The sequence below is a fragment of the Thunnus maccoyii genome, chromosome 3 (genome assembly GCF_910596095.1).
Source record: "Thunnus maccoyii chromosome 3, fThuMac1.1, whole genome shotgun sequence".
NCBI lineage: Eukaryota > Metazoa > Chordata > Actinopteri > Scombriformes > Scombridae > Thunnus > Thunnus maccoyii.
The window spans coordinates 26,862,241-26,887,027 of NC_056535.1; the positions used below are offsets into that span (position 1 = coordinate 26,862,241).

Sequence of the window (24,787 nt, forward strand, 5' to 3'; positions counted from 1 at the left end):
AAATTATGAGTTAAAAAGTCGAAATAATGGGTGTTAGTTCAGTGCACATGCGCTCTAGTGGCGCTGTTTTCCAAAGGTCCTTCCATCAGGTCAGTATTGCATTGTCAGCATTGTAGTTGATTCAACATCCAGCCTAACATGTTATTATAAACTGCAATAACTACCAGTAGTAGATCATCCAGTGTTGTCATAAACTGCCTCAAACTAAAATCAAATGGAGTGATTATGCCCCCTTACCCACTTTAAAGTATTGAATATGTGATAATAACAGAGGGCAGCCTCAGAAAATCAGAAACCAAGGGACCTACTTTAAATATTAAAAGGAAAATATAATATGAAATAATGCTCCCTTTCTCCCTTGTTGAAGGATTTAAGATTTAAATTTAAATTTAAGCTTTAATGTTATTCCTCAGAGGTGCAGAGGTTCTTTGAACTGCCACAAGATAGATGAGCTAAGTGCATACATGAGGTAACAGCATGTGTCTGAGGAAGATATACAGCAAATGGAACAGGAGAAGGTAGTTAATATAGGAAAGGCTTAATTCTGACAAAGGCCACATAAACATTCAAAAACGCAAAGTTTGAAAGAACTTTGTAAATAATATCTGGTGCTATGCAGGTTGTTCATTGTTATAATTTAATGCACTTGACATTACCTCCCTGCTCTTATGGAATAACCGCTCTGCAAATGTCAGACAATCTGAGTCCTTTAAATGTAAACTTAAAACTCATCTTTTTGCCTTAAACCACAATTAGTTGCCTTTAATTAAGTACTTCATGACCTTGTACTGCATGGCAGGTCGGTTTCTGTCTCAATGAAATTACTGAGCGCCGTCCTGCTGACGAGACTATTGATTATTGCAACTGTTCTGACAACCATTGCATCTCTCTAACCTTCTGTTTGTTCCACAAGCACATGAGTGTCCCCGCTGTGTGCCCCTCTCTCTTCTCTCCCTTTTTTCTACTCCTATCCTCTCTTGTCTCTGTGACATCTCCTGCTGGACCAGCACCCATCCTGGAACCACTCTGCTTCGCTGGCTGTCGGTGCCATTCCCTGAGGTTTTGGATCTGGTTCCCCATCAATGATGTCTTTATCCTTCTCTCTCTCTCCTGTGTGAATAATGTCTTTTCTTGTCTCTTCTCCTGTGTGTGTGAGTGCTGTGATGTGAGTCTCCCCTGTCCTCCTGCCAGGTCTCCATGGTGATGGAGGTCACGCGGCTCAGGTCCTATTCTGTTCTGGTGGCACCTTAAAACAGCTTGGCGTCCACTTCATCACATTCTTCATATTGTAAATCCATTATAATTTTGTTGTAGAATAATGCTGTATTCTGTAATTGTGTTCTATTCTGTATACACAACATCTATTGCACATCTGTCCGTGCTGGGAGAGGGATCCTTTCTCTGTTGCTCTTCCTGAGGTTTCTTCCATTTTTCCCCTGTTAAAGGATTTTTTAGGGAGTTTTTCCTTATTCGAATTGAGGGTCTAAGGACAGAGGTTGTTGTATTGCTGTACAGACTGTAAAGTCACCTGGGGCAAATTTGTGATTTATGATATTGAGCTATACAAATAAAATTGACTCGACTAAGAATTCATGAGATATTTCTTCATTTTAGATTGATCCATTGTCATAGGCCTCATGACAGATGACCAGCTAAGAGAGTAACTGCCATCCTATGGTGATCGACTGGCTGTTTTTGGATACTGCAGATGGAAGGAAAAAGAAGCCAGCAGTCACAAATCAAAAGTCTTTGAGTGACTGAGAGGAAACCTGTCAAGCAATAAAGGTGATCGTGAACATGTGTCTGAGAGAGAGTATCAAACCACTCCAAAGAATGCACAGAAGAATCAGCGAAAAATTGAGTTGGGATGGATGCATTTCAGACACAGGGAATTGGGCAAGTGCGAATCAGAAAGGATGGAGGAACCAGAAAAGAGAGTGTGCCGAAGGACAGTAAAAAACAGAGCTTGAAAAGGCTGTGCAGCTGATTTTTTCAGGTGGAAAAAATGCAGAGGGGAGCCCAACTGATTTTGACACTGACTTAACTGACTTTCAGTAGAATTCATTGGAGGATAGTACCACAGTCAGGGAAGTGTATGAAAAGACAAAGTTACCTATACAACCAAGAAGAAAGACATTGCCTGTGACTTAAATCAGGAGGAGGAGAATAGTGATGCAACTGCACAAGAAGGTGAAAAGACACATGACAGACGTGATATCTATTGCGACTCACCAGACACTTCTGCAGTAGGCACTGTAGAGATAAATACTTTAGATGTCAGTTATTTTTAATCATCGTTCAATCTGCTGGTTTCCAGTGCTCGTCACACTGTCTGTTCAGTTTGGTTCTCAGAAAACTTCAAAAAAGTTGATGCATTTCAGCCATATGGCCATTTTCTGTTCCTAAATCAAGTCTAAATCTGGCAGGGCATCCACTAGCATGATCATAGCATCCACTAAGTAGCCAGTGATGATGTTTGGGTCACTGGTTGTTTTATAAGCTTCAAGCCATATCATCTTTCTGGAAAACCCTTCAATGCATCCACTGGTTGCAATTCCAGATGGCTTAAGCTTTTCATAGCCATCAGTGTGCCAGACATAGTTTGGACCAGAGCTGTGGTAAACACGCCTTCGCAGTCTGTGACTTGACCTCAGGTCATCACCTTCACCATTCAATAACTGTAGCAATATTCAAACTGTTTCTCTGTCACAATTCCATACAATATTTTTGGTGCATTCATCTGTAACTGTGACACTGACCAGATATTTCCAGTTGCTGTTCAATGAAGGTTGCCATGTCAGCCACATTGGTTTTATTCTTTCTACGCCAGAGCTGCTTCTTGCTTAAAATCTGTCCAAGAATGTGTTTGCTTAGTACACTCTCATGTGAATCAGCAAGCAAATGAAGTATTTTATCTGTTGTAGAGCCATGTTTAAAGTATTCCTCAATGACCTCACAATCCATTTCTGTATCAAATTGAATAGGAGGCCTCATGCCAAAGAGCTGCTACCTTGTCTGTTTATCTTATTTTATTGTGGCGTATTTTATTCTACCTAACCTTCTGTACCTTATTTGCTTGATTTTATTTTATAGTAGTGCTGAAATATTTAGTCTTTTCTGTACATTCATGTAGAGAACATCATGTAAATTACTATTTACAGTGCTGCTTGGAAGTTTGTGAACCCTCTAGAATTTGCCCTCTTTCTGCATAAATATGACCTAAAATGTGATCAGATTTCCATTCAAGTCCTAAAACTAGATAAAGAGACATCAGTTAAACAAATGAGACAAAAACCTTACACTTGTTCATGTATGTGAACCCCTAGGATTATCAATTCATTTGAAGGGGAAATCACAGCCAGTTGTTTCAATCAATGGGATGACAATCACGTGTGAGACTGGGAGGCCCTACCTTATTTAAAGAAGAGAGATCTGGGTCTTCACTGTCAAACTCTGAGCTTCACAACACAGGTTTGTGGAAGTGTGTCATGGCTCAAACAAAGGATATTTCCGAGGATCTTAGAAGAAGAGTTGCTGATACTCACCAGGCTGGAAATGGTTACAAAACCATTTCGAAAGGGTTTGGACTCCACCAGTCGACTGTCAGGCAGATTGTGTACAAATGGATGACATTCAACACCATTGTTACCCTCCCCAGGAGTAGTCGAACAACAAAGATCACACCAAGAGTAGGTGTGTAATAGTCTGGGAGGCCACAACGGACCCCAGGGTAACATCTAGGAAACTAAAGATCTCTCTTGCAGTGGCTACAGTCGATGTTAATGAGTCCACCATCAGGATAACATTGAACATCAATGGTGTGCATGGCAGAGTTGCAAGGAGAAACCCACTACTCTCCAAAAAGAACATTGCTGCTGTCTACGATTCGCTCAAGACCACTTGGATAGCCAGAAGGTGATTAGAACAATGTTCTGTGGATGGATGAGACCAAAATTGAACTTTTTGGCTTGAATGAGAAGCGCTATGTTTTGCAATAAGCAAACATTGCATTCCAGCATAAGAACCTTAGCCCATCTGTGAAACATGGTGATGGTAGTATCATGGTTTGGGCTGCTTCACTGCCTCTGAACCAGGACAGCTTGCAACCATTGATGGAGCTATGAGTTCTGAGTCGTACCAGCCAATTCTACGGGAAAATGTCAAGGTATCCGACTGAAGTTCAACAGGAAGTGTGTCTTGCAGTAGGACAACGACCCTAAACACGCAAGTCATTCTACAAGAGAATGGTTGAAGCAGAAGAAAGATAATGTTTTGGAATGGCCGAGTCAAAGTCCTGTCAGGACGAAAGAAATGCAGTGGAAGGACCTGAAGCATGTAGTTCATGCAAAGACGCCCACCAACATCCCTGAGTTGAGACTGTTCTGTAAGAAGGAATGGGCTAAAATTCCTCCAAGCTGATGTGCAGAGCTGATAAACAGTTACCGGAAATGTTTGGTTGAAATTATTGCTGCAAAAGGAGGTCACACCAGTTACCAAAAGCAAGGGTTCACATACTTTTGCCTCTCACAAATATATAAGATTGGATAATTTTCCTCAATAAATAAATGAAAAAATATTTGTTTACATTTGTTTAATTGGGTTTCTCTTATCTAGTTTTAGGACTTGTGTAAATATCCAATCGTGTTTTAGGTCATATTTATGCAGCAATACAGAAAATTCTAAAGGGTTCACAATCTTTCAAGCAGCACTGTATGTTCTGAAAGGCACTAAATACACTTTGTTAATATTATTGCTAGAACTACCTCTAACATTAGTAATAACCCCATGACATTGGCTCCAGGCACATGTTGCATACCTTTATTTCTACAAACTATTGTCATCCTTTTTTCACTCATAGGACCATAGATTGTATATAAAGATTTTCATATATCCACATAAAATATTTATGTGCAGTCTAGATGAGGTCGAAGACTTTTATATTTCTATATAAAAATATTTATGTGTAGTCTAGATGAGACTTTGACTTTGAAGAGGACTTTTCTGTTTGTATATAAAAATATTTATATACAGTCTATGTGTAGGACTCATACAGTCTATGGTAGGACTCTCGATTTAAAAAGGGCATTGTGCGTTTACGTAAATTGCTTTTACACATGTGAAATTACCTTATGTGGGTTACTATATAGACCACATAAGATTATTGAAGAACTATGTGATGAACTCAAAAGGCACCATAACATCACACCAGAAATCACCACCAATAACCACAACGATGTGAAATACTAACTGTTAACTCACTCCAGCAGTTCTGAAAAAAAACTTTCTGCTGTGTACAGTATAGGCTACAACGAAAACATATTGGAATGAGATCCAATCAAATTGGTGCATATTTTTGACAAGCTTGAGTACGGACCAATAGAATCACTCCAAACACGCTGGAAAGGGGCGGGACGTAGGATATCCTATGTCATCAACTCAAGGCGCTTTGTTGTTCTTTCGGGATAGAAAGACAGAGAAAATGAATTTAAACTCGTTGTAAACAGCGTGGGTCAAGCAAAGATATCGTGCCATTTGGCTCAGTATAATCAAACGCCAACCAGGTGTGGAGTTAATCCGGTGTCGTCTGCAGGAAAACTGGCATATTTGTGGGACTAAACAATCTCAACAGTGAGCTAGCATTAGCCTCTCCGGGAGGGTTTCCAGATTGGAGCGGAAGGGATTCCAGGCACTGGGAAGAAGGGGGTAAATCTTTGCTAGGATGCCTCACGCAAGTTGGAAAAAAACTGTATTTTACAGATCAGCTTGGAATCGTGGCACTTCAACCCTGAAGTATGTGTTTGTTTGACTGATAATCAAACTGCAGGTACAATTTTATGGTGGTTTTGTAACTGTTAACGTGCTAGTTTAGCGAGTTAGCCACGTAGCTACGTAGCCTTCTTCTGTAGGAAGACATTTAAAATGGCGGAAGACTGGCCCATTCCTTCGGCCCTCGTCTTCATGCTTTTGAGTTTGAGTGCCTGGGCCCTTGAGTCCTGTCCGGCTCCGTGCTCATGTTCTGAAGGACAAGATGGGCTCCATATCCTGGACTGTAATAGAAAAAGGCTGTCGACGGCTCCCCTGGACCCACCAGATGGGATAACCCAAGTGTAAGTAGACACCCAAAGACGCAGATGTATTGAAGTTGGTCCTGTACTGAATCCAGTCCACTGATTTGTTGCTCAGCCCAGGGATGCACCATAATATACCCTGAATCCCCCTTTTACATGTCTATAAGCCCCTTGACCCTCACTTGATTAGATTTATATAAGTTTATTTCTGCTTTGGTATACACACACACTTAAGATAAGATAAGAATTATCATCACATCCACACTCAATCATTTAATAACTGTGTAAACTTTGTGTATAAAATAAAACAGAATTTATGCACAGTTGATAGTTTATTATGTAGGTTATAATGTTAGGTTTTTATGGAAACTGCTCTATTGCTCTTTAGTCGATTGACTAAAAAAAAAATAAAAGTAATTATTTTGATAATTGAATAATTGTTTTAGTAATTTTTTTTAAGCAAAAATGCCAAACTTTTGGTGCTTGGAGCTTATCCAATGTGAGAAGGTAAAGTATTTTTGTGTGATGCATGATAGTAAACTGAGTATCTTTGGATTTTGGACTGTTGACCAGTCAAAACAAGACGTTTGAAGACGTCACCATGGGCTCTAAGAAGTTAAATATCTATTTTCTGACATTTTATAGACAAAATGATTAATTTAGAAAATAATTGGCAGATTAGTTGATAATAATTGTTAGTTACATCCCTATTACAGTTTGTGGTGCAGTTTCGTTGTAATGTTTCCAATATTTAGTCTACCTTTTATCAGTGTAATGCAAAATATTAGAAACACCCGTCAATGCAATACAGGTCAACAGAACTACAATTACAACCTCCAGAATGACATAAAGTCAATTAACATGTCTTAAAACCTGAGCCGGTTAGTTTGGGAAGGAGTTGTATAATCCATGATTAGACTGATGCAAAGGAGTTTGCTAATTTCATTCATACTGCAGCAGGTCTTCCAAAGGTTTTTTTCCAATCCTGATACTAATGTTTTGTTGAATTTCATTTCAGCACCATGAACCACAATGAGCTGACTGCTCTTCCGTATCTTGGAGATGTTTCCTCAAACATCACGTCGCTGTCACTGTAAGTACACAATCCCCTTCAGGTTTTCTTGCCTCTCCTGTCATCACTTAAACCAACTGTTACATGTTAATACAAACTCTACTTTATCTTAAATAAAGACAAATTACAATCATTTTCTGTATAGTTTAGACACTGTTGATGAAATGGAAGATTTTAAGGCTTTTCATACCATTTTTATGCATGGTATACTAATATACTGACTGGTTAGGTACCATTTGGTATTGTCTTTTTTTGTCTTTCCTCATGTTGATATGATTTGGGTATAGCATAGCTATAGCTTGAAATAGTAATCTGTGTCATTGTGACTTACACAATAATACCTCTTTTTTTTTTTTATTATTGTTTCAGAGTCCACAATCGGATCTCAGAGCTGTCGATGCATCAGCTGCAGCCATACGTTTCCTTGGAGACGCTGGACCTGACATCTAACTCCATCTCTGAGCTCAAAGTTGGATCCTTTCCCTCCATGCAACTGAAATATCTGTGAGTGGACACATTTAAAATAATCTTCATTTAACCTTTACTTTATGCAGGGAGGTAAGAACAAATTATTTACAGGATAAAGCATGACATTACAGGTTGAAAGTCAAATAAAAGAACAGAGTGCATACCTCTGCTAAGGGTGCATATTTTTATATTATATTTTATAGTTTGTTGTTGGTAAGAAAGCGTCTTATTGTAGACAGACTGGCTTTGTGGTGCCTCCTGATTGTGTCTGTAATGTTTCTGCTCTTTTATCTCATAGGAATTTGACTAATAACAAGATCAGTGTCCTCGAGCCTGGCTGCTTTGAAAACATCTCTAGCTCCCTGCTGGTGCTGAAGCTGAACAGGAACAGATTAGCTGTGCTGACATCCAAAGTCTTCAAACTTCCACAGCTTCAGTTCCTGTAAGTATCATATATAATGTGTTTGTGGTGCAAAACCAGAATCATCAGTCAAGAGTTAAGTGGTGGATAATTGGCAGACAAAACAGTGGATCTTAATTCTGTTGTAACAACTCTTATTTAACTAGCTGGCTGAATTACCTGGAAATCCAAATGAATGCACTTAGTCATAGAAAAATGATGCTTATTCTCTTTGTAGTGAAATGAAGCGTAACAAGATCAAGACAGTGGACAGCCTGACATTCAAAGGGATGGACTCACTGAGGTCACTGAAGATGCAAAGGAACGGCATCTCTAAGCTCATGGATGGAGCCTTTTTTGGACTTAATAACATCGAAGAACTGTGAGTACAGTGTTATTGGCTCCTTTAAATTGACATTAATAGCATGTTCATCAGCAGTTCTGTACGGTATATTGTAAAAGTACAGAGTAAAACCCTGTTTCCTGGAAGCATCTTGGGGCTTAAATGATCTTTGTCCCATTGTACGTCTATATTCTAAGATCATATCAGATAGCCTTAAGATGCTTCTTGGAAATGGGGCCTCGGTCTGTAAATGGACACAGATAGAAGAAGGGAAAAAAACTCACAACCTCTACTGTATTTCTCTGAAACAAACCTGTCCATCTGTTGTCAACATTTTTAGAGCATGTCATGTTGTTAGCCAGTCGATCATGTTAACAGATTTGTTATTAAAACAAATCCTTCCTCTCTTTTAATGCCATTTTATTTTCCCCATCTGTGTCTCAGAGAGTTGGAGCACAACAACCTAACCGAGGTCAACAAGGGTTGGCTGTATGGCCTGCGCATGCTGCGTATCCTGCGGGTCAGCCAGAATGCTGTCGGCATCATCCGACCAGACGCCTGGGAGTTTTGCCAAAAGCTGGAGGAATTGTGAGTGTGTTCGCTTCATAGCTAAAATCCCCACGCAGCTAAGAGTCCCCACTTTCTTTCCCTTGCTCCAGGCTCTGAAATTCATTCTGTGTGCTCAGAGGACTTACTGTTATCTTTCTACAGTACTGTTCTAGAGCTGATTCACTGTTGTCTCGCCTCTGGTGGATATATACTGTATTTGTTTATAATAATTCTGCAGAAACATCTCATTTTGGAGTATCATTCTTGAATGCGGTGTCACATTAACATTCAAGAGCGGTGTTAAATAGGTCATTGTCGGAACTGATTTGTATCATATATGCTTTTTTTTTTTTTTTTTGTGCAGAGACCTGTCCTTCAATCATCTGACTAGACTGGAGGAGACAGCTTTTGTAGGATTAGGTCTCCTGGAGAGCCTGAACCTGGGAGAGAACTCTATCAGCCATTTGGGAGAGGGAGTGTTCAGCAGCCTGGCCAGTCTGCGCACGTTGTAAGTGCCACACTTCAAAGAAATCTGTCTGAATTATGTATTACCTGTTTGATCCAAGAAAGGTAATGAAGCTCAGTTTGAAATATAACCCAAGTTCCAACTTGTTCTTGGCTCTGTGCATTCTGAAGAAAGCTGCAGACTACAGTAGGTTCGTGTTTGCTTCACTCTCCGTGTGTAGTTCTGGTCCTGTCTTGAATATATTTCCCAAGTAATCCTCAGTAGTTTGCAGAAATAACAGTAGATATTGCCACGATTTTAAGTCTGGATCCTCTTAATATAGTCTGTTGATTTCTAATCCTTCTTGTCATTAGTCATCTGTTTAGTCTCAAATCAAACCACCCAGTATGTGATTTCTTAGAATCCTCTTCCCTTGGGTTCTTGGTCCTCCATCCTACCATTCACTGTGGGCATAACTTCAAATGAGTCGAAATGTTCTGCTCATCCATTAGAGCAGCAAGCCTAGGTGTTGTATTTTTTAAAGCACTGAAAGCTTTATCACTATGCACAAACACAAACAAAATCACAGATTTTCAGTAGCGGCGGTGCCATGTCATTCTTGTGAAACATGTACAGGAGATTGTTGTAATATGTCACAGGTGAGAGAGCAGACTTGAGTCTTCACACTCTAGCTGAGGCAGAGGACAAGAGATGAGTCGTTATTCGCATTGTCAGTTTCGATGACAGGGGGAAAAACTGGAATACGCTTTCTCGGGTGTTGAAATTCATTGACACTGATCTGTTTCAGTAATAGTCCTCCCTGTTTACGCTACCAAATGTATTGCTAACAAATACATGAATCGGTGCAAATGTGGTAAAAGTCAGCTCGCACAAAATGTGTGTGTTTTCAGGAGAGTAGATTCATTAATACCACCCCAAAAGCTTTGAAAATACCTCACATCTCAGGTCCATAATATCAGCCTAATTAAGCAAATTTCCTCTCCTGTCATACATCCTATCTGCAAGGTAAGAAGTACTGAGAAGAGAGGAAGTTGCGAACTGAATTATTTTGCCACACGAAATCCCACTCGAGCCGCCGAGAGCTGCAACAAGAAGGAGGTCAGCCGTGGGAGGGCTGACACACCATCCTGGGTGCTTTCATGGGAGAGGGGAATCGGAGAGTGCCGAAGTTCTTTCAGAGGTGGCCAGGCATGAGGAAAGAGAAACAAAAGAGCCCATGACCCATCCTGTAAACACAAGGCCTCTCTGGGCTTCCAGCGGACCCATGAATTGTCCCAGTGCTAAACAGAGCCAATTAATTTCCCTTCATCAGAGCAGCAGGGGCAGTGAACTGTGGCTCACTGTGGAATTATGGTGTCTCAGATTGTTAGTCTCCCAACTGAGAGTCACTGCCTCTGACAACCACGGTAGAGATAATGTGCCTTATCTGTGGTCTTTATATAAAAAAAAAACCTATTCAGTCAATGTAGATTGTGTTTAATATCTAACACGCAACTCTTTTGTTTTTCAGAGATATCCGTAATAATGAAATCTCCTGGGCGATTGAAGATTCCATCGGTGTGTTTGATGGGATGAAAAAGCTGAACACACTGTAAGGACATTTAAATTCTTCTATAGATGAGTAGAAATATTCATAGATTTGAATTTAATACATAAATGTCTATTTAGACAAATGTAGCAGGTGCATCTTAAATTAAGATTGTTCCAGAGATTTGACTGTGTACTACCGGATCTGTTGTTAATTCTACAGGTTTTATTTTGCTCTATTCTAACTTGTATTGAAAGGCCGGTCAAACGTTTTAATTTAGTTTAAGCAAAAGCTGCAGATAAAGTGTACAATAAAACGTTACCCAGGAGAGGCTTTGTGTAGCAGCCGTTTACTGAACACCGTATGAAATATTTTTATTTTCCAGAATCCTTCAGCGGAACAAAATTAAATCGATCACTAAGAAAGCGTTCGAGGGACTGGAGGAGCTGGAGCACCTGTGAGTGAAACCTTTTTCTCTCCACATATACTCATACTCATGTCTGGGAAGGAGCTGCTGTTATTGTGGAATGATTAAAGATAGCAGAAGGCTTTTATCACCATGCGCTGTTGTTGTCTTATGCTTGTGAAACAGGATGCCATTTCGATCGAATCACACGGAAGGTATGTCTAATCATATTTCTGTCCCCTTCGCAGGGACCTCAGCAAGAACGGCATCATGTCGATACACCCTGAGGCGTTGTCCCACATGAAGCTCAGAGTGTTGTGAGTAGACGCAAAACGAATCTTACAGCTCTCATAAGCACATTGGGAAGCTAACATTTCCGGATTTATCAGTGCCGCCTTCATTAAAAAGGAATCACGATGATCAAGTAACATTGCAATTAAGGGACATGATTAGTATTTTAAAGCGGCCTTTTATATAGTTGTGTGAAGAAAAGCTCAACCAGTGAAATGGGAAGTTAATGAAAGTTATTGATCTACCAGTAGCTTTCATAGTGAACAAATAAAGGAGCACTAAACTTTTTGAGCCTTTGACATAATTGGTTTTTGGTGATGACATTTAAAAATATGCACAATTGCTACTTCATTGCATTGTTGTTTTTATCAAAACGGTAACATCTGTGTAGGCTCAATTAGACAACAAAGATTTCCCATTCAGCTTTTGAGTTGCAACAACACCCTCCCTTCTATCTGTGAGAGAAGACAGTGGAAATGTTAAGTCTCCTGCCTTTTTTAAAGGTTTTGATCAGCCCATCATAGGAGTGTCTCAAGCAGCGGCTAACAAAATGCCCCAGCAGCTGTCAAACTCAAAAAATATACCATGACAGTAGTCATATCCTCTTGTTATTAATTAAGTCTGCTGCTTTAATAGAACATTGGCGAGCGGATAAAGTGGCTTTGCTTAATAACTTAGCTAGAAGAACATAATGACAACACCCTCGTAACTGAAGTGTATTTTAGGACAAAGTGTATTAAAAACAGGGTGTTTGACATTTCGGTGTCACTGCCTGTCTGGTCTAAAAAGTAGAGCCCTGGTGTTGTTATGCTTAGAAAATCATTAAATGATCCCTTTCATTCGTGTGAACCTGGATCAATGATTTTCTGTATGATTAATTTGATCATTCACAATCGTTTTTAGTTTGTGGTGTTGTTTTGAGTTGTCTAGTAGGATTTTATTTTTTATGCATCTGAACTGTCACACAAATCATCTCAGTGTGATGTTAAAGTTTTATTAAGACAGTGTTCGGTTTATCAATAATATTTCACGTTGGGATTCAGAGAAAAAGGACAGTCTTTAGAAAATATGCCACAGCTTTCATTATCTGAAGTATGATATACCATACAGCTACTCTCGCTCGCATGTTTATTGAAAGTTCATACAAATCCTGCAAATCATAAAAATTTATATTCACGTGTCGAGTGAGTTCATCTCCTCCTTTTATCTCTAGAGTAGTTTGATGATTGCGACTAATTTGACAGTGACTCATCTCACTAATTTCCTCTCTGTTCTCAGTGTCCTGAACACGAGCAGCCTGCTGTGTGACTGCCACATGCAGTGGCTGGGGCCTTGGCTGACTGACAGCCAGTTCCAGCAGTCTGTGTCCGCTATCTGCGCCCATCCTGCCAGCCTACTCGGTCGCAATGTTCTTTCCATCAGCCCAGAAGAGTTTGTTTGTGGTCAGTCCCTTTTTTTTTTTATACTTACAATGCTTCCAATAAAACGGCACAGCTTACTATCACGTTTCCTGTATTAGCATACAGGAAACGTCATGTTGAACTAAGTTGCATACCCTCTGCTCCCGCTCCTCCACAGATGATTTCCCCAAACCGCAGATCACAAGTCACCCGGAGACGTCCGTGGCACTGCGGGGGAACAACGTGACTCTGAGCTGCGTCGCGTCCAGCAGCAGCGATTCGCCGATGACCACGGCGTGGCGGAAAGACGGGGAGGTGCTGTATGATGCAGAAGTGCAAAACTATGCGCAATACCAGGAGGGAGAGCTGATCTACACCACCGTGCTTCACCTCCTCAATGTCAACTTCACCGATGAAGGGCGCTACCAGTGTGTGGTATCCAATCACTTTGGCTCCAACTACTCCAACAGGGCCAAGCTTACCGTCAACGGTGAGGATGTCGATGATCTCCTGTAACTTTGGCTTACTTTTTCTCTGTTTTTGCCGTCTTAAGCCTCAAAGTGCTGCTCTATACACTGACTTTTGATACTGCTGAAATGATTTTATACTCTTGAGGGATATTTCTTGTACATGACTTTCTCTACTATATCTTTCAGAACTGCCATCCTTTCTTAAGACACCCATGGATCTGACTATCCGGACTGGGACCATGGCCAGGTTAGAGTGTGCCGCCGAAGGCCATCCATCACCCCAGATTGCTTGGCAGAAGGACGGAGGCACCGACTTCCCCGCCGCCCGAGAGCGCAGGATGCACGTGATGCCCGACGACGACATCTTCTTCATCGCTAACGTGAAGACGGAAGACATGGGAGTGTACAGCTGCACGGCTCAAAATGCAGCTGGCAGCCTGTCAGCGAACGCTACGCTCACCGTCCTGGGTGAGTCACCCACCTGATTAGTAGAGTGTGTTACCGATGTATTACTACTGGGTCATTTCAGCTGACTCACTCCGCTCAAATTGGCTGCTCATTCATGTCTGTCACTCATTACACACACACACACACACACGTGTTTGTGTCGCCTCCTCTGCAATTTTAACTAAGGCAGATGTAAATGCAAAGCTTGTTATACTGTGGCTGTGGAGAATATTTAAAGGTATAGTCAGTGATTCTAATCCAATATACTTTTTTTGTCAGATTCAGTGAATATCTCCTCACGGTCCACTAGCTGTCTGTTCTGTGTGTGTGCACTGAAACAGTGGTCATACACAGCAGCGGTTCTGTAAATGGGCATGTAAACACAGTGGCTTGGAGCAAGCCACACAGCACTGTTCTGGCCAATCAGCAGCAAGGGGGGGGGGGGGCATTCGTGCTCGTGCACAGGACATCACAGCAGCTACTTACGCTTGTTCATTTCTGTTGCGTTTATTGAAGCCTAATCCGAGCAGGCAGCTGTTCAAATCACACAAATGCCCCGCCGTGCATGTGTTTTGAACTTATTGACAATATCAATATATCAATAAACACAAACACTGTTGAGTTCTTCCCATGGAGAGTGTGGATGGACTGTTGTGCTCAATTGTTGTGATAATGTGTGAGAGGAACAGAAATGACTGACGCATTGTTCTGGATTCCACCGTATTTCTCTTTTGGTCGTTTTGCGTCCATGAATTTGGGGGGGCAGAGCTTCCGAAGGAGCACGAAGGGGTATTTGCTTGGATGTTTAGTTCAAATATCAGCAATCTTTCTCCAGAATGACTGATTATACCTTTTTTAAATCTGTGTGGCCGGAGCATCTCTGACACACCTGTTCGATCACATTTCTTAATGAGTGTGCTTTAGAGATTTAAGGTTTAAGGCTGTGTGCCGGTATATAATCAATCCCTCAAGGTGAAGTCTGTGATCAAAGCTTAAACATTGGTTTATTAGAAAAATATCAAACTCAACTTCATACACATCTATCCAAACAGTTTGACACAAATGCCTCTCGGATAATCCTCGTCAAATCAAAAATCAATGAAATCCTCTTTTTATTCCAGAAACTCCATCCTTCATGCGGCCGCTCGAAGACAGAACGGTGGCTCGCGGCGAAACCGCCGTGCTTCAGTGTATAGCCGGAGGCAGCCCCGCCCCCCGCCTCAACTGGACCAAAGACGACGGGCCTCTGGTACTCACAGAGCGTCACTTCTTCGCCGCCGCTAACCAGCTCCTTATCATAGTCGACGCCGGTCCCGCCGACGCCGGGAAATACACCTGCATCATGTCTAATACTCTGGGAACAGAACGCGGTCACATCTACCTGAGCGTCTCACCGTCACCAAACTGCGATACCGGCGTGGGGTACGACCAGGACGGGTGGACCACCGTGGGCATCGTGGTGATCGTGGTCGTGTGCTGCGTGGTCGGAACCTCGCTGGTCTGGGTCATCGTCATCTACCACATGCGCAGGAAGAGCGAAGACTACAGTATCACCAACACAGGTCAGCACAGCGTGTCACATAACCATCTGTGATTATAAAACACCTTATTTGAAGCTTTACCCTATAGCAATGCTTCATAAATCATGAAATGCGTCCACGGGGACATGTTGTGTGGATAAAACTGCTTCACAGAACTTAGCGTCTAATAAAATATGTCTCCGTCGGTTCCAGATGAGATGAATTTACCAGCAGACATCCCCAGCTACCTGTCCTCTCAGGGTACTTTGTCAGAGCCTCAGGAGGGCTACAGTAACTCTGAGGCCGGCAGCCACCAGCAGCTCATGCCTCCTCTCTCTAATGGATATGTCCATAAGGGCACAGACGGTGAGTAATCTTCCCTTTTTAGATTTGGTGAATTCCACCATGTTCGAGTCTGTAACACAAACCTTTTTTTTCCCTCAGGGCCACGTATGATGATGCGATCAGAAGTATTTTATCATCTCTACATTACAAGCTTCAGTTTATCATAATCATAAAATAATTGTTTCATGATCTGGATATAACAAACATCGTTTCCTTGATTGTCATAAGCATACGAGATATAATAATAATCTTCAGTAAACTGCAGATATAAGGTGAAGTATAAGGCTGTTATCGCTGCATACACCTTACATCAGCAGATAACAGTGATCGGTGCCTGTTACAGCTGGAAACCAGTCCAATGTCCTTTATAATAGTTCAATATAGACTGATACCTACTCAACAGTTAACTTAATATATATTATAAATTAGATGTAGGGCTTTGAAGTAATGTTATTTATGATAAGTAGTAATGGTGTGCCTTTTTAATAGTGAATAATTCACTAGTTTGCATTATAGTGACCTTTGATTAGGCTTAAAGATATCTCTGGTAGAGACTGACTATATCTGTTTTATTATATGTGATTATCAGCACATTACATTCTTGTGGATTTTTATCTAACAGGTTGGGTTATGTCAGCATTGTGATCACAAGGAAACGAAGCTTGTTATCTCAACATCACAAAGAATATTGTGTGATCAAGAGAAATCAAAGTAATAAAAAAAAAAATACACCGCAGACTCGCCTGCCTTCCGTCACAAGTACCTCTGGCATGAAAGGCAAACAAAAATTTCAAATGTCTCAAAACAAAATGTCTCAAACAAGGATGTGAGTCTTAACATTCAGCAGTTTCGGACACTCCTGTCTTTATTCGTTTCTAAATCGGAACACCTTATTTTGTTTTGTCCTTTTTTTTTTTTCCGGATAAGATTCTCGCTGAAACGAGACAATGACTAATTATCATGTATGTCCCAGGCGTGTGTTACGGAGACACGGGCAGCGAGGTGGAAACCGAGGGCAACGGCATGCTGCACTGCAGGGTCGGCTCTCTGTTCACTGGCCGTAGCAGCTTCCACCCCGGAGAGGCTCGCGAGGGACTAGCTGGAGTCCCTGCAGGTCAGTGTCACCTACTCACAAATGGTCATGTGACTTTTATTTATCTTTATAGTATTTTTTTTTTTTCTGCATTCTTCTTCTTCACATTTTTTTTTTATGGTTTCTTCAGGTTTTAGAGATTTTGAAAAGGCTATATTCCTGCAGCTCAACTTCAGTATATATGTCATAATTATGTAATGTTGATATATTATATAACAGTTGAGCTAATTAAATCGAGAGGCCTTTTTTTCCCAGCCATTGTCGGGATACATAATACTGACCAAATCTCCAAACGGAGCCACAGTCCGGAAAAAGTGGATCGTAACACTCACGAAGATGCTCGTCTTCTCTTGTCAGGTGGCGCGGTCCCGCTGGTCATCTGCTCCGACTGCTACGACAACGCCAACATCTACTCTCGCACGCGGGACTACTGCCCCTACGCCTATCTGGGGGAAGACGACCCGCTAGACAAGACTCTACCGGGCCTGAAGGAGAGCTTCAGTGAACACGCCCAGCATGAGGACACGACACTGGAGAGCCTCATCAACAACCGAGACTCCTCCGTCTTTCTCACCTCACACGACAAAAGGTTGAGCAGCCACACTCCTCCAGAGCACTACGCTAACGGTGAGACTTTCCAACCATCTCGGTGCAAACTATTATCTCCCCCTGCTGAGAGGTTTTGGGCAACACACTGAATCTTTTTCCATCCTGCAGCCACTAAAAAAATTTTAAAAACCCTGTTGGATTCTGTAAACATTCTCTTCTACTGACCTGGTGCTCAGGCAGCTTTTCTTTTATCTTTCCTTTTTTATATATAAACACTGAGGGCATTGAGTCAGTCAAGCCAAGTGTTTTACAGATGAGAGATTTCCCAAAGAACTGGTAAACCCATGAGATCATATTTCTTGGAGATATTGATCTTCCGGATATAATATGTTTAGATACACAGAGGCTTCTTAAACGGGTTGTTCAGGTGATCAGAGGAGGAGGAGAAAGCCGACAGTCAGCACGGCTACCTAAATGAAACACTTGATATTTAAACTTGTCGGGTGATAATTCCTCACTACAGGTGATCCCTCAAACTCAAAAGCAGTCATTTGATCCATCGTTAGTGTAAAAATATTAATTACGTTTCACCACATATCAAAATGCATGCTGTTTGTGAGCGGATAGAGATGCGTAGCCTTCTAAATATTTTCTCTCTCGCTTGTCTTTGCAGATTCTCTTAGCAGGTCATTCTGGGGAGAAGGGGAAGATCCATCTTCAAAACCCCAACCAGGCATGTCCCAGCACCCAGTGACTGTACACAGGACACCCCCTCTGACTTCCTCTACCGACGGGGCAGAGGAACAGAGTGAAGCAGAGGCGGCGGACTGCTTTCCCAACCAATGCACACAGAACCACAGAAGTGCCTCTAATAGGACTAACCCTCAGGAGCATCCCGCTCCCACATAGGTCCTAACACTACACCCGTGTTCTGCCTCTGACTCCTCGTCGCTGCACCCCTCCTCCTTCACCCACTACCTCCTCACATTCTGCCAAAGATGCTCTCTTGTATGTTTACATTCCCCTTTTCACTCAAGAGGACATGCTGAATTTCTCTACTGTGGAAAAAGACTGCTGTGTCAGGCTGGGAAAAAAAAAAAACGGACAGGTGATTTAAAGCGACCTCCTCCTCCTCGACACCTCCACCTCTGCAGGACCCCCTCACTCACACACACACACTCCACTATATTCTTTGTTCTCTTTTTCTAGAGAAAGCTATGAATGTATGCTTCAAAGAGCCATGTCGGATGCTGCCATGAGAGAAGATATGGTAGTGTCTTCACAAGCTCTCTCTCCTCTCCTTCCCTGCTGCTGTGAGGATCAAATTCTCGTGCCGGTGCGCATCACACTGGCAATTTTTGTCTCATCACACCCGGTACAGACACCCGTCGGAGCAGCCCGCATGACGTCGGTAGAATCAGGAACCACCTCTTCCCAAGTGGGTAAAAAAAAAAAGGGGTTTAAATAGGGGACAATTCCCTGACCAGCAGTTTTGTGGTTGTTCATACAGGAAAGAACCTTGAAAGCATACATCCTCACATTCCCCACAGCCATCCCTACTGACTCCAAACGATGCTATCTGGTTATCCTGTTATGCAAATCCCAGAGACAGTGACACCAAAACGTGGTGTATATTATGAATATATATGAATATATCCTATATCATCTTTATCTGAGTTTGTTTTTTGTCATACGTCAAAACGGAATCGTTTATTCCTTCATTTCGTGTCTTTGTAATAATAAGCAGTTTGGGGAGAAAGCGTACAATTTTTTTTGCACATGTGACAATCATGGTTTTGCTGGCTATTTGTTTCATGGTTGTCTGTCGGATGGCCTTTTTTTTTTGTTTTTTTTAATAAGCATTCTCAGTAACCTCCATCAGGTGACTTTTATGGTTTATATAGACAGTATGCACTGACTTCTTTTTCCCTTTATATCTTACAGGCACTTAATTTAATGGTGGTAAACTTTATTATGCAGTGTGCATGTCATTTTACATCGTGAGGATTTATCGTCACAGTTTTCTCTCAAAAAAAGTTCATGATCCTTCCGTAGATGTCGATAAAGGTTTTCACTTGGGACTGTGAAAAAAAAATGAGAATGTATTATATTATTTTCTACATGTATGTATGTTATTTTATACATGTACGTGTATGTATGCGTGCGTGTGTGTGTGTGTGTGTGTGTGTGTGTGTATTAGGGCTGAACAATTTTGAAATATATCTAATTATTTTTACTGATATTGCACTCGCGATATGATTTGCAATATTAGAGGGAATGATCACTTTTACATCATTATTTTCATCTTAATTGAAAAACATTCAAATGATTATGGTGTGATTATTGCAGAGATCTGTACCAAACAAAGATGTTTTCTTAAGCCTGTAGAATATATATGATATATATATATATGATGTGTAGGCCAGGACGTCTCCGCAGCACCACAATATTTAATTTAAAATGGTATATTGACACACAAAATTGCAGTAGGTCATGTTGCGATTTTGATAAAAATTTGATTAATTGTTCAGCTCTTATATGTATGTATGTATATGTATGTGTGTGTGTGTGTGTGTGTGTGTGTGTGCGCGTGTACATAAGGCTAGTAATCTATTAAGTTCCATGTCTGTTTGCAGAGAGGTTCGAGACATAAGCTGCAGTAACTTTTAAAACACTCATTGTAAGCCTTTTATTGTCCCAGAGTTATCATTGTTTTCTACGTGTCATGTCAGGTAACAGGATGAAAACATTTTCTTTAAAAAAAATGGGCGTCATAGCGATTAAACAGCTGCCAACTTCAGCTATCTGTACTGTTTTCAAGGCGTCAGCTATTAAACCGCTTTGAGGATTTGAAAATGCTTCTTCTTGTGCAAAGGAAATTAGTCTTGTTTGATCTTATGAGTTCTCCTTAAAAATCCTCTTGATTATTGCACTTCAGAGTTGCTCAGATGTGATTGGTTTTGGCTTTGTTTGTGACAGAAATCTCACATTTCCTCAATATATTAAGCAAATGATATTCTACTCATTCTTCATGGGTATGGTGTCTGACAACAGATTGCTTTCCAGATTTGAAAGTTTTTCATTTTCGTTATTTCCATTATGGTGATAATCGGTACTGTCTGCTCTTCTCTGTTTGATCAAGAGAGGACCCGTCATGTTAAAGTAGTGCTACACTGAGTGTTCGAGGGTACTGAGTTCAGACACTAAAAAATCAAAAATGCTGAAAAGTTAATCTACAGGGCAAAAACGTGTGATTGTGTAAGTCGATGCTACATTTTGGATTTAATGTCACAAAGTGGAAACATGGCCGAACAAGTTGTTGTTGTTATTTTTGTTTTATCACATGTATGTGATAAGCATCGGTACACCTCCACCTCCTCAGTGGTACTTGCATAAATGACTTTCATGTCAGTCTTGCACTCTCTCTTTTTTTTTTTGTTCTAACTTATTTGTTCAATCATGTTTGCCTTTTTATTACCAAATCAGCACATTCCAAGCCTTTTCCTCTGAATTTAGCCAGAAAGGTGTCAACCAAGTGGGTATGTTTTGGTTTTGTTGTTCAAGCCAACTTGACTCTGACTTTTTCCTCTGTATTTTGACAGTCCTTGTTTCAGTGGAAGCAGATTCTCATTGTTGATGTTTTTTCCTGACTATCGGCCAGGGTCAATTTCATGCGCCTCTTGAGCAATTGAGCATTTGAAATGAAAACTTGCAGTGATAAGTCATCCTAATGGAGCTACATGTCCTGGGGGGGGCATACATCGATTCACTGTTCAATATTTTCTGCCAACGCAGCGCAATATAATGTGCATTTGTATTGTTTTATTCTCTGAACGTCCTTTTATGACTTTATACCAAAGTTTAGCAGTAAATGCTCTGGCAATATTCCATGCTGCTTTTTTTTTTTTTTTTTTTTTGTATTGTTGAAGTTTTGCATTTTATTTTCAATAGTATTTTGTTTACCTGTACATTCTGTAAAGCATGTCTAAAGAGCCTTTTTTTGTTACGTAGCCATTACTCAAACATTAAACATGAATTCTGATAATTTGGTTTGAATCATGAATGTGTGCCTCAACGCTCTGCTTAGGTAGAAAATATGAAATCAGGGCTGACACTTAATTATTTTCTTCATTATTTATGTTGTCAGTTATTGACTTGAGTAATTACTTTTCTATAAAATGCCAGAAAATAGTGAAAAATGGCCATCAAGAGTTTTCCGGAGGCAAAGGTGCGTGACAAGAGTAGATTGTGGGAGATGCTCACATTTTAGAACTCAGTTTGGAAAGACTCAAGTTTGGCAACTATTAGGATAATAATCAATGTTTGTTGATTTATTAACTGACTAATTAGTTCAGCTCAATATTAGTAGTAGTGTCTGTCTTTACTTAAAGCTGAGAGAAAATGTTCTTGTCGGATTTGATGTAGGTTGCGTGTAATTCCCGAGGCAGGGGTCTTAACCACAACATGATTCCTGGGCACACCATGGAATTATTTAAAAGGCCAAACCATCTGTAATCTGGATTTAGTCATGTCAAACCAACACAAAGCCAGCTAATGTGGGCCTTAAAAAATTATTAATCTATCATCAGTCATGACGTTGAGAGAAAAAAAAAAAGACCCTCCTCCGTAAATCCGGTAGAATCTCAGGAAACGGCGGATACGAGTTGAACCTGACAATTTCCGTTTCAGCCTTTTTAAAGTTCAGTTTAGTTTGGATCTGCGCTCCGCTGCCCGGTCCCCATCAAAGACATGATAGCATTGTTAATCATCCTCTACACGGCTATGAATTATTCAGCACAATGTCCAGGGTGGCAACTCTGTATTTAAAGACTTCTACTGCATCACACCCAGAGAACAGAAACTACTGCTGCTTCATAAATACCACAGAAGGTGTGTTCCCCGCTTCCAGTTATAAAGTTAATTAACTCCACTGACATCGCTACACAGCGCTGACATATGACTGTACTGTGAGTCAACATGCCCAAATTGTCAAAATCCATCATCCTCTATTCCAGAGATTTTGGCAAAAAAGGAGTCGTGCATCATTTATAACATGCTGTGAAACATGACCAGTTGTCCCTGGAGCTGAAGTGATATTTACAAAGTTTAATTAACTACCAAAGCTACACTTAAACACAACTTCAGTTTTGCATCATCTTGCAGCTTTTTTTCTCTTTTACATTAACATCTGTCACAAAACCAACATTTAAAGACAAAGGAGCTGTTGTATCTCATGAATCCTTTCATGCACAGTTCCACAACAACACACTGTTACAAGTTTATGTAAATGTATGAGCTCATGAAAAACCTGTGCTTTCAGGCCATGAAATGTGTAGGCTTCGCATGTAGGTGGGAGAACAGTTACCCCTTGAGTAAAAGGTCAGATATACAGCACCGGTCCTACTTATATGATGGTAATGTATGCATGAACATACAGTAACAGCACTCTGCACAAGTATACAGGCTACTGGAAGCATTTCATGTATGAACAATTGGAAAACTAATCTGTAGATAACAGTCTAGTGGTAGTTAATGATTAAATCAATTAATTATCTATAAATCATGCATGGATAAATGCAGTTGAATGCAGTCAAGTGAAATGGCATGTAGGTATGCAAATGTAAATCAAAAACCTCAGGGGGGGATGAACTGGAGCAGTAAATCGTTTGAAATGATCTGATTACGTCAGTAGGTGGCGCTGTGGAGACACTGATCCTGGTCGATTTTACGGAATTTCCTCCTCAAGAATACCTGCTTCAGTCTTAATTAGGTGTAATTTGTTTTCCTCGCTTAATGTTATGTTTATTTTATTTAACAATGCACATTAAGTAACATTAGCACTTGTGTCCATTAAATGTGCCAGATTTAGCCATACAGGCTAGTTTCTCCCTGGCAGGTTGATGGCATATAAAAAAACATGTAAAGAAAACATACAAGAGCACATAAGCACAGACAAAAGCATGATAATATGCTTTGTGTTTTTCAGTTAGTCTTTTGTGTTGCACTTCTGATATGCAAGACAGGTCCTGTACATGTTGAAAACATTCAGATAAACGCAGGGATTGTGTATTTTAAACGAGGGCCAAAATAACAATAAGTTACACTGAACATTTCTGGACTGATACAGTATGTTTTTCTCATTTAGTACCACAGCACACCGGAGGATGGAGCCCGCCTGAGCGACTAGGAACCCACTGCTGCTGCTGCTGAGCGTAAAAAGGGGCGTTTCGGAGCCTGGCTACATCTCTCCTGGCGGTGCCAGGTGTGTTCAAACCTGTAGCAGACAAACGTTTGCAGATGTGTCTCGTCGACTCAGTCATCATGGGTTGGATTTCACCGCATAAACCGCCTACCTGTGAACGCTGCCGCCGTCTATGTTCAGCCTGCCCACAGGTATGAGGGATTTTTCGTTGACGCACTACATTACAGCGACAGACACTCCACAGTCTACCGCCGAATGAGTAAAATAGTCTCTGTTTACGTTTTTGTCTTGACAACTTGGTAATCGGGAGGCTCCTCCAGAGACGAAGAGCAGCGCGGATATGTTTCCACAGTAGCGATGAAGAGCATAAAACCTTGATTGTTTCCCTTTTAACCATCTCGCCGCTATCAACTCTTCTGTTTTACGCACAAGGAGCGCTTGGAATTACTGCAACCGAGGCAACTGCGCGCACACCGGAGCATATATACCCGTGGGATGACAGACCTGTTTAACCTCAGACCTCAACGGCAGATTCACGGGTGATATTCAGCCTCGTAAATGTCAGGAAGATGAAATCACCAGCAGGTCGGGAGGATAACTCAGGAGGGTTTATTAGGCCGCGTCATTTCGCGCTCATTTAACAACAGAAAGCCGAGGCGACTGTTTCCAGTTAGATCGTTAGTTATTCGATAAAGGGAGTAACCATGTCCAGAACACTGAAGAAGAAGAAACACTGGTCCAGTAAAGTGGTGGAGTGCGCGGTGTCATGGGGCAACCTGGGAGACTTTGGTTCCGTGGTGGAGGTCCTTGGAGGAGCAGAGCTGGGACAGTTCCCCCACCTGGGCCAGATGAAGCTGGACGTGCTGGTGTGTCACGTCGGGAAGCTGCCCTACTACGGGGACGTTTTGCTGGAGGTGAACGGGACGCCCGTCAGTGGACTTACAAACCGTGACACTCTGGCTGTCATACGCCACTTTCGGGAGCCGATTCGTTTGAAGACGGTCAAACCAGGTGCGTCCCTGCTTTTTCTGTTGTCCCCGCTGCTGCTGTGTCTCCTGAGCTCTGTTTGTAAGATGAGCGTTTTTTTTTTTGACATGTGGCATCCACTAAACACAGTAATCCTCATAATAATACACACACACACACACACACACACACACACACACACAC

At 41.2% G+C, this 24,787-nt stretch overlaps 2 protein-coding genes across 5 annotated transcripts in view; both read left to right on the top strand.

Moving 5' to 3' along the window:
- The first annotated feature begins 5,421 nt into the window (after positions 1-5,421).
- Positions 5,422-21,460, top strand: lrig2 (leucine-rich repeats and immunoglobulin-like domains 2). Its single transcript, XM_042406876.1, has 18 exons — positions 5,422-6,107; positions 7,087-7,161; positions 7,510-7,644; positions 7,907-8,050; positions 8,247-8,390; positions 8,796-8,939; positions 9,265-9,408; positions 10,877-10,957; positions 11,280-11,351; positions 11,549-11,617; positions 12,870-13,033; positions 13,170-13,481; positions 13,648-13,929; positions 15,030-15,470; positions 15,642-15,794; positions 16,747-16,887; positions 17,224-17,493; positions 18,089-21,460. The coding sequence occupies exons 1-18, from the start codon at positions 5,920-5,922 to the stop codon at positions 18,322-18,324; spliced, it is 3,195 nt and encodes a 1,064-aa protein (XP_042262810.1). The 5' UTR covers positions 5,422-5,919; the 3' UTR covers positions 18,325-21,460.
- A 1,896-nt stretch (positions 21,461-23,356) lies between these two features.
- LOC121894358 (membrane-associated guanylate kinase, WW and PDZ domain-containing protein 3-like) overlaps positions 23,357-24,787 on the top strand; it is a 127,370-nt gene continuing 125,939 nt past the window's right edge. For 2 of the 4 annotated variants that reach the window (XM_042406901.1, XM_042406902.1), the window contains exon 1: positions 23,358-24,628. In XM_042406901.1, the coding sequence (XP_042262835.1) occupies positions 24,322-24,628 (307 nt within the window). In that variant the 5' untranslated portion in view covers positions 23,358-24,321. Of the gene's footprint in view, positions 24,629-24,787 lie in introns of all 4 variants that reach the window. The other 2 variants (XM_042406899.1, XM_042406903.1) reach the window with 2 other exon arrangements.

Bases quoted from the DNA above. Each gene is read 5' to 3' on its own strand.
- lrig2 (XM_042406876.1), top strand. From the start codon at position 5,920: ATGGCGGAAGACTGGCCCATTCCTTCGGCCCTCGTCTTCATGCTTTTG. The intron at 7,645-7,906 runs GTGAGTGGACAC...TTTATCTCATAG, and splicing joins TCCATGCAACTGAAATATCT to GAATTTGACTAATAACAAGA. The intron at 9,409-10,876 runs GTAAGTGCCACA...TTTGTTTTTCAG, and splicing joins CTGGCCAGTCTGCGCACGTT to AGATATCCGTAATAATGAAA.